Genomic DNA, 12,825 nt, shown 5'->3' with positions numbered 1-12,825 from the left:
CAGGGGGGAAAAGTGTTTCCCTGCTCATCCAGCCCCATGTGGCTGGTTAGTCAGGGGAACATCTGGTGTCCCTTGCTGCCCCAGACCCATGGGGCTGGCTGAGCAAGGAAAGCACCACAAGGTAAAAGATATCTGCTGCAATAAAGTGGCAGTCTATTGCTACTTTTTTTGCATCACTGATTTTCCTGTCATGTGGTGCAACAAAGAGTAAGGATGTCTATTTGCTCCACATTTGTGCCACTTTAAAAAATTTTAAAGTGGCACAAATGAGAATTCAGATGATATCTGTTCTTACCCTCAGGGATTTTGTTTGAAATAAAGTAAACATTCTTACCAGGCCAGCTGTATGAAGTAGTAGCCAGAATGCCAACGTACACTGGGAATAAAGATATATATTAATTAGAGAAATGGTGCAACTTTCTATGAGAAATAAGAGTTCTTATTAATTTATTGTAGGTGATATTACTTCCATTCTGTACCATGTATAAACTGGTCATCTTGCCTTCCAGATTGCACCAGTTGTTTTCTGGATGAAAAAAAAAAAAATGGAAATGTTTCTTTTCTGTATCAAATGTTTTCCATTATTATCGGTGAGAAAGGGTTCAGCTACCTCTCATGTTTTTATAAGGTGGATGCCATTCGTCTCAAAACACTATAACAAAGCCAACACTGAATGTATCTGAAATGGAAGTGTTTGCCCCTACAAGATATGTTCAAATGCTTTTCTCTTACTTCTCCCATTCTCCCTTGCCTTCATTTCCTCTCCTTCAAATTCCCCCATGTGGGATGATACCAACCAAATGCCATTACTTGGGGGAATGTATTATCACAGAAACACAGAAAATTCAGGCTGGAAACGACCACAGGAGGTCATCTAGTCCAACCCTATGCTCAAAGACAGGACCAGCCTTATGTGGACCACACCAGCCAAAGGGAGAGCTCTTGCATTCAGATCCAAGTAGGCTTAGGGAGCCAGTCACGCTCATTCTGATCTCCTGCCAATAGTGTTCCACATCTGGGTTCCTGCTGCTGAAGAGGAGGATAAATCCTTCTACGATGGATCCGAATCGTATCGGGAGAAAAAAACCCAACACCTCCTAATCAGTTCGGAAAAGATTTGGAAAAAGATCCGGAAGGCAGTCTTTCAGGGGAACAGAAACTGAGAAGAGGGAAGGGGACCAGGGGATGAAAGACTGACATCTGTAGCTGGCCAGTGACTGATCTTTCCCTGAGTCCCCTTCCAATCACAGTGCTCTGGGGCAGGGACGTAGAAAAAGCATACAAGCCTCTGTCTGCAGCCTTTCTGTCTCTTCTGTTAGCTGTTTCTGCCTGAGCAACAGCATCTGAAACATACTGGACTGGCTTGACTTCCTAGTCAGTCTCCTGCTACTTTTTGTTCTTGGAAAGGATTGGATATAGCTTAGCTTACTACCTAGAATCCCTCTGCTTATTCCTATCCAATCCATTTCTTTCAACTTATTCTTTTCCCCAAAACCTCTTATTTGTTCTTGGTTTTGTTTCCCCCACACTTTTTAAAAAGAAAGCTGTGTTTTCCCTGGCAATGTGATCCATCACTGTGCAGGAAAGCACATATATTACACACACTCACACACATACATAGAGAAGAAGAGATATTAATATTATTAATTACACACACATACAGTAAACACAACACAGAAGTAGTCAGATACATGCATACAGTAATCAGGGAAGAAGAGATATTATTACTTAGTTACACACACAGAAAGAAGAACAGATATTACAACACACACACACACACACACTTTCCAGCACAGGAAAGGTTAAGATGAAGCATACTGGAAAGGCAGGTGCCAGGTCTTTTGGCAGGGGAGGGAGAGGGGCTAAAGGGTAGGGGGAGAGCTAGAACTGCAAGTGTCCCGTGTCGTCCCCCTGCCGAAGATAGACGTATCCTCTTTCCTGGCAGCCATGAGTCTTCTGCTGCCAGTGGGAGCAAGGAGGTGGGAGCAATCTCTGTCCCTGCACCTGCACCACCTCCCCTAATACCAGACATAGCCACCAGCAGCAGAATGACAGTCTCCTCCACTCCAATTTCATCTCCCAGTGTAAGCCTCCCAGTGCCAGAGGAAGAGCTGGATCTGGAACCAGTGGACCTGATCGCTCTAGCTAAAGAGTGGGGGCCAAGGGGGAATCTGAGTTTGTGCTCCACACCCCTCAAAGTTCCCCTAGAGCCACGTCTCCTTCTCTGGAAAGCACCTCAGAAGAGGTTGAGGTTGTGGAGGCAAGTGGCTCAACTGAGTCAGCTCCTCCTCTTGTTGTGCCTCAGCCTGCTGAGGAGGGGGATAAGGCAGGATCCTCACCCTGAACCCAGAAGCAGGGTGAGGGGGTTGTGTAGTGTGGGATCATTTTGAGGTGGCAGATGATCCCAAGTATGTTACCTGCCAGCACTGCCGAAGGCAGATCAGCTGAGGCAAGGTGGTGAAACACTTCACCACCACGGCCATGCTGCTGCATCTCAGCAGGCAGCACCCCTTTGCCCTTGTTCCTCCTCAGCCTGGCACCAGTGGGAGCATGGCCAAAGGGAAGTCGCCTTCTCGCTCCAAAGCCCCCATCCCCACAAAGCAGAGGCAGGTCATCCTGGAGTGGTGGGAGAAAGCCACAGACAAAGTGGGGCATGTTGCAAGGGCAAGTGAGGTCACCCAGAGCACTTGGGAGATGCTTGCTGTCGATGGCCAGCCCTTCTCCTTAGTTGAGTGGCCAGGGTTCAGGTGGCTCATGGTGCTTGTGGTCCCATCCTACCAAGTGTCCACACATACTACCTTTAGCAGGACGGTGGTGCCCTCCCTGTATGAGGCATGTAGAGAGTACCTGAGGGAGGAGCTGTGCAAAGCAGGGCCACAGGTAGCCTTTCACTTCACCTCTGACATCTGGAGCAGCCAGGGTGGAGATCGCGCCTACCTCATGGGGCACTGGTGCAATCAGTCAGGCCATCAGTGGGCTCTCCTTCAAGCAGAAGTGATTCATGAGTCCCACATGGCAAGGGAGATCATGGTGACCATGAACCGTATGGTGCAGGGGTGACTTGTTGGGCAGGGCGAGCTCACTTGTGGATTCATGGTCACTGACAACGGGGCTAATATGGTCAAGGCAGTCTGTGATGCCAACTTTGTTGGCATTTACTGTGTGGCACACAAGCTGAACCTCATAGTGAGGGATGCTTTGGAGGGGGGCAGGGCTGCTGGTGATGGCGCCATCACTACCAACTAGCTGATTTCAAAATGCAGGAAGGTGGAGGGCTACTTCCACTGCAGCATCAAGGGGAGAAAAGTGCTACAGGAGAAACAGGCAGAGTTGAGCATCCTGCAGCACAAAATCATGTAGGATGTGGACTTGATGGAACTCCTGATGTTGGAAAGGCTGGTGGAGCAACACAAGGCCATCCATGAGATGGCCTTGCTCGGGGAGATTGGGATCAGTGGCATGGAATACGGCCCCCTTAACAAAGCAGCAAGGAATACCATCTCTCAGATCTTGGGCGTCCTCAAGCCCTTCCTCGAGGCCACCAAGACTCTCAGCGCTGGTGATGCCCTCCTTAGCCAGGTGATCCCTATAGTGAGGGAACTTGAGAACCAAATGAAGAAGTTCCAGGGGATCAATGTTCCTGGCTGGGGCAAGCTGCTGTCACCAGATGTGCAGGCACTGGTGAGGTGGCTGAAGGAGGGCATCAGGAAACAGCTGGATCTGTTGCAGTCCAGTATGGTCCACATGCTGGTGGACATGTGTGACCTGAGGGTGAAGGGGATCATGTGCACTGGCAGCACCAAAACCCTCAATCACTGGACGGAGGTGCTGGTAAAGGGTCAGGAAGGCAGAAAGGCAGAGGCAAGGGGACGTGAAAGAGGGGGATCCACTTTCCTGTGCAAGTACTCTCAGCATGAGCACCAGCCAGTCTCCTCCACACCAGCCGCTGCCAATGTGGGCCAAGGGCATGGCTTCAATGTTGGGGTCCAAATGTACCAAACCCCAGTCTTGGGCAGGTAGCGCCTAGGCTTCGGTGGCTACCTATCTCGCCGAGGACGTGGAGCCGCTGGACTGCAATCCCTTGGCCTATCGGGCAACCCACAGCCAGATGTGGCAGGATCTGGCCACGGTTGCCTGGGAACACTTGTCCTGCCCACTGACCAGTGTTCTGAGTGAGAGGGTGTTCAGCATTGCTGGGGATACTGTGAAACCCCACCGCACCTCCTTGGATCCTGGTTTGGTGGAGCAGCTGGTGTTCCTCAAGGTGAACCTCTTGCTGCTGGGGTTCCCCAAGCTCCACCTGCAGATGGAGCAAGTGTCACCCTCTTCACTCCATCCACATCTTTTTCTTTCTTTTTTTTCCCAAACCATTTAAGACCCCCCTCTCAGAGCTGGAGGTGGCACTTACTGCAACACCAGCCAGCAGGGGAAGAACATGTCCTTGCTGAGCTCCCATGCCAGGATGAACTTGGAGGTATGGGCTGGGGCTATGGGGAAGGAGGAAGCCCCAGGTCCTGGGCATGACCACTAAAACTGCACCCTGGCAGGGTCAGGAGGCCTGGTGGAACTGCCAGCAGTCCAGCAGCCCCAGGAAATGCTAGGACCAAGGATCTCCCTAGTGAAAGGCGGGTAGAAGATGCCAGAACCTTCAGCTACCATACGCATGCACAGTCCTGGCGAGAGATAGCCCAGACTCCTAAGATCTTTGAGAGGCCTGAGACTTGCTGGTTGCAGTGGAGTTGTGAGGCTCCAGGTGAGTTCAGCTTAGCTGCCTGACATGCCATTTGCAAGGCATGGTCTTTCAGGTTTAAAACCCTTTGTCAGGCCGAGGAAGCATTTAGTTGGTGCATGTGCTGTTCCTGGATGGAAGGAATAGTAAAGAAGCCAGAGGCTGGCATGCAATGCAGGCAAGAAAGTCAGTGAGTGAAAATGGAAATGGAAATGGAGGCATCAGGGAGTGAGAGACAGGCTGGGGTAGGGGGGAAGAGGGATGTAGCAGGTAAAAGTGGAGAGGTATCTGGGGAGTCAGATGTCAGGCAGGTTGTAGTGTGTCAAATGTCAATGTCAATATTGAGTCCATGAGTTTCTGTACCTAGAAGGTTGAAGAAGTAAAGTTCATAGGCTCATCTGTGAAAAGTGGTTTGTAAATTCCCTTTGAGGATCAGGACTGAGAGACTGGACACAGAGTGATATTTTTGTGAGAAATGTTCCCCCACAGGTAGTTGGGTATTCTTTTCTTTGATAGATAGTTTGTGGGGCTACTGGATACATGTTGGCAGGGTTTGCACGTCTTGTCATGGCATGGTCTGGATTCATTTGGTGTGTTTTGGACTGCAGGAAGTTATCTTCTGGTGATGAGGTTGGTGAGGTTCAGTGCTTGTTTGAATTTACAAACCACTTTTCACAGACAGGTCTATGAACCTCACTTCATCAACCTCCTAGATACAGAAACTCATGGACTCAATATAGACATTGAATTTATGACACACTACAATCTGCCTGACATCTGACTACCCAGGTACTTCTTCACTTTTATCTGCTACATCCCCCTTCCCCTCTATCCCAGCATGTCTCTCACCCCGACTCCTCCATTTCCATTTTCACTGACTGGCTTTCTTGCCTGCACTGCATACCAGCCTCTGGCTTCTTTACTATTCCTTCTATCCAGAAAGAGCACACATACACTAGATGCTTCCTCAGCCTGACGAAGTGTTTTTAAACCTGAAAGCTTGCAAAGAAGAATTTCTCCAACTATTCCATTGGTCTAATAAAAGATATCAGATTGACACTAAAAACCTTATCTGGGCTATGTCCTTAGACCAACATGGCTACAACCTACACCCCTTAACACAAACAAGTGGCATGAGTTTTGCTTTCAGCAGTCTGAGGTACAGTTTCACAGAAACCCCTACACTTATCTCCTTGAAACTTGGCAGGCCTCATGCCCTCAGAAGGGGCTACTATCCCTGCTGTTTTCATCCAAATCTGCCAAAAAATGACAAAGTTATAGGGATTTCAGTGATTCCCCATTATAGTATATGGCCAAATTGCTAAATCAGCACTGAATCTTCCAAAGCTGATTCAGCTGAATTGAATAACTCCTCTGAATTGGCTGAATCTGAAACTAATACTTCCCTAATTGCACAGGCCTACCATTTACTCAAAAAAAAAAAATCACAAAGCTGATCTGTGCTTTGCAATACTGTATCACAGGACTCATGTCTCTCAAGCCCCAGTCTGAAACCTAACCACAAGAAATCCTTCCTTTTCCTTTTCCATTCATTCATCAGCACTATTACTGCAAAACAACCACAAGAAACAGCAGTGAGCAAATATTAAGAGAAATACAAACAAAAATTCTGCATTAGATTAACAGATAAACTATTTGAGAAGAAACCGGTGAAGTGGAAAAGCTAAGCATTGCTATGGCTTTATAATACTTAATGTAAGCTCCTATTTCCAGTTGTTTGGGGAGGGAGCTCCCTCTTTCTGCACAAGGGTGCAATGCTTATGACATTGTAGATGCTTCCACCATATAATTAATATTACCATTGCCTTTGCTCTGCTACTGAACCATTTCCTACCAAGATAAATGGAAAGAAACCAAGTGACTTCACTGGAAGTTGGGGTGGACCCTTTCTTCAGTTATACGACAATCGTTCATTCAGAAATCCTATTAACCTTTGAACTTCAAACTATTAAAAAGTAAAGCTATGAGACGTATCTGTTTTGTAAAGCTTTTAGTTTACATACTGAACAGTAGGTCTTTTTTGAAGTGCAAGAAGTTTAAGAAGTTATTCCACATGGTGCAGTTCCTGCTCTACAGTTTTGTTTCCCTCAACAGAATATTGAGGGAATTTATGTCAAGAGAAGCTTGGTTAGCTTCAGAGGGGTGGGGAAAAGTGCCAGATTTTTGATATCTGGATTTATGAGGTTATACTGTATTTCAGTGATTCCACACTGTACATGGGTGCCTTACTGCCAATTCGGTCCCTGTGTACGTAGCCCTCAAAAGTCCCAGACACAGGGCATCAATATAAACATCCCGAGCTGTGGCATCTTCCACCACTCCCAAAGCCTTTGTCAATCAGCTGCCCCAGCCCATCCCATTCAAGCCATGTTTTTCCCTGATTTTCCCAGCAGGCCTGTCCCAGGCTCTCTACTCATAAGTATTCTACCCAGCTATTCCGGCTAGGGCCCATCCTTGCCCTTCCCAGCTGGAAGTTCTTGAAAGTTCCAGCTGGCAGGTACCTCTTCTCTGATGTAGGCAGGTGAGCAGACAAACTCTTTTACCTGACCCTCCTCTGTCCTCTCTGGCTTCAGGTTATCAGCATAAGAGAAGTCAGTAAGCAAGCACTTCTACTAACCTCCTGGCTCTTGTATCTCAGTCTGTTTGGGTATCTGAACAAACTGTTCTCCTGACCTAGCCTCCTCTGGCCTTCCAACTTTGTTTCTCAGGCCTGGAGAGTCAGCAAGCCAATCTTTCTGCTCCTCTTCCTTGCTTCCAGCTTCTCCAGCCTTGGCAAGTCCACAGGCAATGCCTGTTCTCTCAGCACTTAGATTCTTTCAGGAAACTCCTGTAGCTCTTCCAAGGGCTTTCTCACCAAATCCCAGCCAAGGGCCTCATCCAGGGAACTGCTAAAGATATCTAGGTCTTTCTGCTTCTTATCTCTGTCTACCTGCTTCAGACCCTCCAAATCAGGTCCAACTGGGGTGCACCATCTCTATCACTGAGGAACTGGACCTACTCCAGAGAAAGAAGGGAGCAATTTTGTGACAAATCATACGCACCCCTCCAATACAGAGACACTGTTGCAAAATCTAAGTAGGCAAGGGCTGAGACAGGAAAAGAAGAGAGACAAACAGTGGTTTAGATTGGGGTGAGGTGGGGAGATGAGATGCAGGGCAGGAGGAAGGTGACGAGTGAGCAGTCTAAGCAGGGAATCATTGAAGGATCTATTCATCTTCTTATGCTCTTGATTTATTCCTACAGAATTAAATGGCTATGCCAAAGTGGTTCCCTGCTAAAATGGCAGTTCAGCCAGAGTACTGAGTTATACCTGATAAAGGGTTAACCTCAATGACTCTGGTTAAAATTACTGTATGCTCTTAAACTGTGTCAACAGTTTAAGAGCATACAGTAATATTGTGCAAAACTTTAGGACAGGAAATGAGAAATACAATACTCAAATGACACAACAGGGGAATCCAAGGAGACAGAGTGCCCTAAACTGTACCACCCCCTCTCTTTAAAAACCACGCCATGGATTTGTTACGATCACTAACAACTGGGGCATGTGATTGTGCATCTTATTTGAAGTCAGTCCAACGACCTTGATGAGTTCAGGAATTATTCAGAAGGAAAACTGTTACTCACTCGCTAATCTGCACTACCATCACTTGCTACTGTATAAACTTATAGATAACTTACCAAGTTGATAAAAATGCAGTGGTCCAGTCAGTTCCATCATATGCACATACAGTCATGCCCCTTTCATTGTGAAATATTCAGTTTGCTTCTCTATCTGAAATTATAGAAAATAAAACAATCTATGTAAGCAAATCATCTTACTGGATAAGCCATATGCAAGCAAAACTGTACTAAGAGCTTGTGTGATACTTCAACTGTTGTGTGAGAGCTGTGATGAAGCAGTATTTAAATGTGAAATATGGGCTAGGGACAGACAGTCAAAAAGCCTGAGGCAGAATTGATTCAATCTTTGCAGGTTTCTGTAAATTGCTTAGATTGAACCAACAAGCAAGTGAACTCATATTCTCTTTTCAAAAGTAAAAGGGAGCCAGATCCCTGCAGTGGCCCATGCCAGGAGCCAGGGGTGCTAGACAGAACTTACCTCCCAGCCTGCTGGCCAGTGGGGAGATGGGTAATTTCCCCAGCCATGCCCCCTCTTTAGCCTCCAGTCAGCTGAGGAGGGAGTGTGGGGGGAACCCCTTCCTCCCAGACCTCCAGCAGGGTTCTCCCTAGCACTGGGGAAGGGGAGGGAAGCCTCCAGTGGGGTTTCTCCCTCTCTCCCTGTGCCCAGAGCTGGTCCCCCTAGCCATGCCCCTCCCCAGTTGGGGCAGGCTGAAGAGCAGGCCTTGGGGGAAACCCACCCCTCCCCCTGGACCCCAGCCAGAGTCTCCCCCACAAGCGGGGGGGGGGAAACCCACAGCAAGGCACCTCTTCCCCTCTCTCCCTATGCCTGGAGCTAGTCCCCCTAGCCATGCCCCCTCCTCAGTTTGGGCTGGCGGAGGAGGGGGTGTGGGGGAAAACCTGCCCTTGTGCCTGGCACTGGACCCCCAGCTGGGGTCTCCCTGGTGTTTCATAGATTTCACAGACATTAGGGCTGGAAGCGACCTTGGAAGATCATCGAGTCCAGCCCCCTGCCCCAGGGGCAGGAAACCAGCAGTGGTCATAGGATCCCAAGCAAGATAAACATCCAGATGTCTTTTGAAGGCATTCAGAGTAGGTGCTTGAACCACCTCTGACGACAGTCTATTCCAAACCTTGGGGGCTTGGACAGTAAAGAAGTTCTTCCTTATGTCCAGCCTGAAATGGTCATGGAGGAGTTTGTGACCGTTCGACCTTGTCATTCCTTGGGGTGCTCTGGTGAACAGATGTGTTGTGGAAGGGAGGAACCCCAGTGAGGTGGTTGTCCTCCTGGCCTCCTTACCTGGAGCCAGGAGCTGAGCCAATCACCTGGCCATGCCCCCTTCTTGGCCAGATGGCTGGCTGAAAAGGGAGTAGGGGAGAATGGTCCCTCACCCAGCTCTGGACCCCCAACTGGGCTGTGTCAGGTGCAGGGGTGGGCGAGCCCTCAATGAGGGCTGTTTCCCCCTGTCCCCCACTCCCTCCTCAGCTGGCCTGCTAGCCAAGCAGGGGGTGTAGCTGGGTGATCAGGCTGGCTCCTAGCTCAGGCAGAGAAGTAAAGCCCCTACCATTGGCTTCCCTGCAGCTGGGAGCCAGGCTGATCACCCGGCTGATCAGCCTCCTGCTTGGTTGAGGAGGGAGTGGGGGGAAAAACAGCTCCCATTATGGGCTTCCCACTCCCTGTGCCAGGCACAGCCTAGCTGAAGATCCAAAGCTGGGGTGGGGGCCATTTCCCCCACCACCACCCACTCCCTCCTCAGCTGGCCTCCTGGCCGAGCAGGGGGCATGGCAGAGTGATTGGCCTGGCTCTCAGCTGTGGGGAAGCTCACAATGGGGACTTTACTCCCCTGCCTGAGCTGGGAGCCAGCCTGATCAGCTGGCCATGCCCCCTGCTCAGCAGGCAGGTTGGCTGAGGGGGGAGTAGCTGTGGAACGGTCCCCCCCACCCCAAGCTTTGGACCCTTAGCCAGGCTGTGCCTGGCACAGAGGGTGGGAAGCCCATAATGGGGACCATTTCCCTCCCAATCCCTCCTCAGCTGGCCCACTAGCTGGGGAGTGGGCATGACTGAGTGATTACTCTGACTCCTGGCTCAGGTGGGACTGTAGGCTTCCCTGCAGTTGGGAGCCAGGCCGATCACCCGGTGACATTTGCTCCCTGGGTGGCAGGACAGCTGAGAAGGGATTGGGGAGGAAAAATGGCAGCCTCCTCCCCCTCCCTCTCTCATACCTGTTCCAGACCTCTACTGTCACCCAAGGAGTCACCAGGTGAGCACTGGCCCTAGCACCACTGCTTCACTGAAGCCGGCTCAGGGGTCAGAGCACTGGCTGCTCGGTACTTCCTGGGCAGAGCTGCAGCCCGGGGCTTCATCCGTGCCTGGAAGCCAGGCCCTGCCGCTCCCACCAGCTGAGGTAGGAGGAGAAGGGGGGGGGGGGGGGGAGGGAAATGCCCACCCCATGCCCAAAGGAATGGGGAAGCTGGCAGTGAGGGCTTTACTCCCACACCCCAGCTAGTAGCTGGCTCAATTCCCTGGCTGAGAAGGGGGTGAGGTAGGGAAATCCACCCTGCTACTGGCTGCTGGGGTTAAAAAAAGTTCCTGCTGGCAGCTGGCAGCCATTGGAGCAAAGATCACAGCCCAGGGCTGCAGAGCACGTTGGGATGCTGGGGGACTCAGGTTTCATTTTAACTAGAAAGGGGCCTGGGACAGAAGTTCCATAAACCAGTTTGACCCAAACCAGTTAAGTCTGATACTACATTGAACCAGATTTATCTTAACACCGTTTTAGCCATTTTGAAACTGGTTTATGTGCACTGAACTTATGTTGTGTTACAGGTTTAACACACACACACTTTTAAAAAACCACAAACAACAAGGCCACTGAACCAAGTGGCATATGGCTGGCGGTGAGGAACTGATACTGAGACTCCATTAATTTATTCTTTGCATTTGGAACAACAAAGAGATCCCCAGGGACCTGAGGAATGCCAACATCATTACTGTTGTTACATGTTAATGCTGGATTATAAATATAGTTTTAAAGAAAATGAATCCATTAAATTGGGGGAAGTTACTGGCCAAGGACCTGTAGCCAGAGTTTGTTGAAGTGATAAATCAACCTTGACAGCTTTTCCTGCAGATGAAGAGGACATTTTCTTTATTTCTGGTTATTCAGTTTGTTCAGTTCTTTAGTTCGATACAAAGGTGAAAAACTGATTGGAAAATGAAAAAGCAGGAAACACTCGTTCTTTACTTCCAATCCACAAATTAAAATTAATAATACCTACGAGTTCTAAAATCCTGAAGTACGTGGTCACCAGAACCAATCAGTTCACTCCTCTCACTACAGACCATACTTCCTTTGTTTAATAAATCACTTCATTTTAAATGCCATACATGTTTTAATGAAAATGGTTTCCTGGTATAGTTAGCATCTGTAATATATTTGTTTTTATTTAACTGATGAAAGAACAATTATGAAATTTACATACAAAACCTTCCTGATATAAAACAGAAGTAAAGAAATCAAATGGGTAATAAAAGCATCCTTCACCATAAAAATGTAGAAAATAAAAACGTTAACATACAAGTAAATGTACGTTAAGTTATATAAGCAATTATTTGATGTATCCAACTGATTAGCAAAAAGCAGTACCAAAAACACCTGCAAAGCATGCTCATTAATAACTACCTACCAGGGACAATCAACCTGTCTTTAAGAAAAATAACAAACAAAAGAACAAGAATAATATTTGTATAATGAATTTTATAATAAATAACTATTTATTATAGTTACAGTGTCTTGCTTACTTATTTTAAGTGAGCATTTAAATTGCTGATTTACAGCAATCTACCCTACCAATTCTGGGTGAGAATCCATAAGCCAGAAAGAACAGTTGATCTTTCACGTTTCTGAGCAAGTTTATAGGTCAGACAATTAGAAAACACATGCTTTTCTACTTTTACTGAAGCCTCTGGAGGACCAATGGAACCTTAGGGTTGGTGTCACAATAAGTGCAGTTAAAATGCAAGCAAATGCATGTTTAAGCAGTTTAGTATGTGGTAAATGCCATCATGACATTGAAAAATGGTTACCTTTCAGGCAAAGATTTTTTCAGGGTCTTTATCAGGTAATACATCTTATCCGAATATAACATGATGAGTGCATCTGCTCCTGACATGTATTAACTTTAATATCTCACAACATCCCAATGGTTTACAACCCTGGAAAGTGAACTTGTGACTAAACCTTACAGTGAGATTTTTTATGCTTTAAAGAACAGAATTATACTGTAAGGATGCAATCCTTCATAGATGTCCATATAGTCAAAGGGGTCTTCTTTTGTGGATACTTTTGCTGATCTCCAATCCTATATACACATATTTAATACCATGCATATGAGTAGTTACACTGAAGTACCATATTTACCCAAATCCAAGGGGTCTCTGAATTTAAAGTAAA

General features: G+C 47.6%; 1 protein-coding gene across 6 annotated transcripts in view; it reads right to left on the bottom strand.

The window, feature by feature from the left end:
- Window positions 1-12,825, bottom strand: part of IFNAR2 (interferon alpha and beta receptor subunit 2) — a 36,185-nt gene that overhangs the window by 13,125 nt on the left and 10,235 nt on the right. For all 6 annotated transcript variants that reach the window (XM_059720690.1, XM_059720691.1, XM_006259435.4 and 3 more), the window contains 2 exons: window positions 8,432-8,525; window positions 335-376 (listed from right to left, as the gene is read on the bottom strand). In XM_059720690.1, coding sequence (XP_059576673.1) covers window positions 335-376; window positions 8,432-8,471 — 82 coding nt within the window. In that variant the 5' untranslated portion in view covers window positions 8,472-8,525. The remainder of the gene's footprint in view (window positions 1-334; window positions 377-8,431; window positions 8,526-12,825) is intronic.

The sequence above is a fragment of the Alligator mississippiensis genome, chromosome 1 (assembly GCF_030867095.1).
Source record: "Alligator mississippiensis isolate rAllMis1 chromosome 1, rAllMis1, whole genome shotgun sequence".
Lineage (NCBI taxonomy): Eukaryota > Metazoa > Chordata > Crocodylia > Alligatoridae > Alligator > Alligator mississippiensis.
Note: the sequence above shows the minus strand (reverse complement) of the source record. Positions and strands in the feature narration are given on the sequence as shown.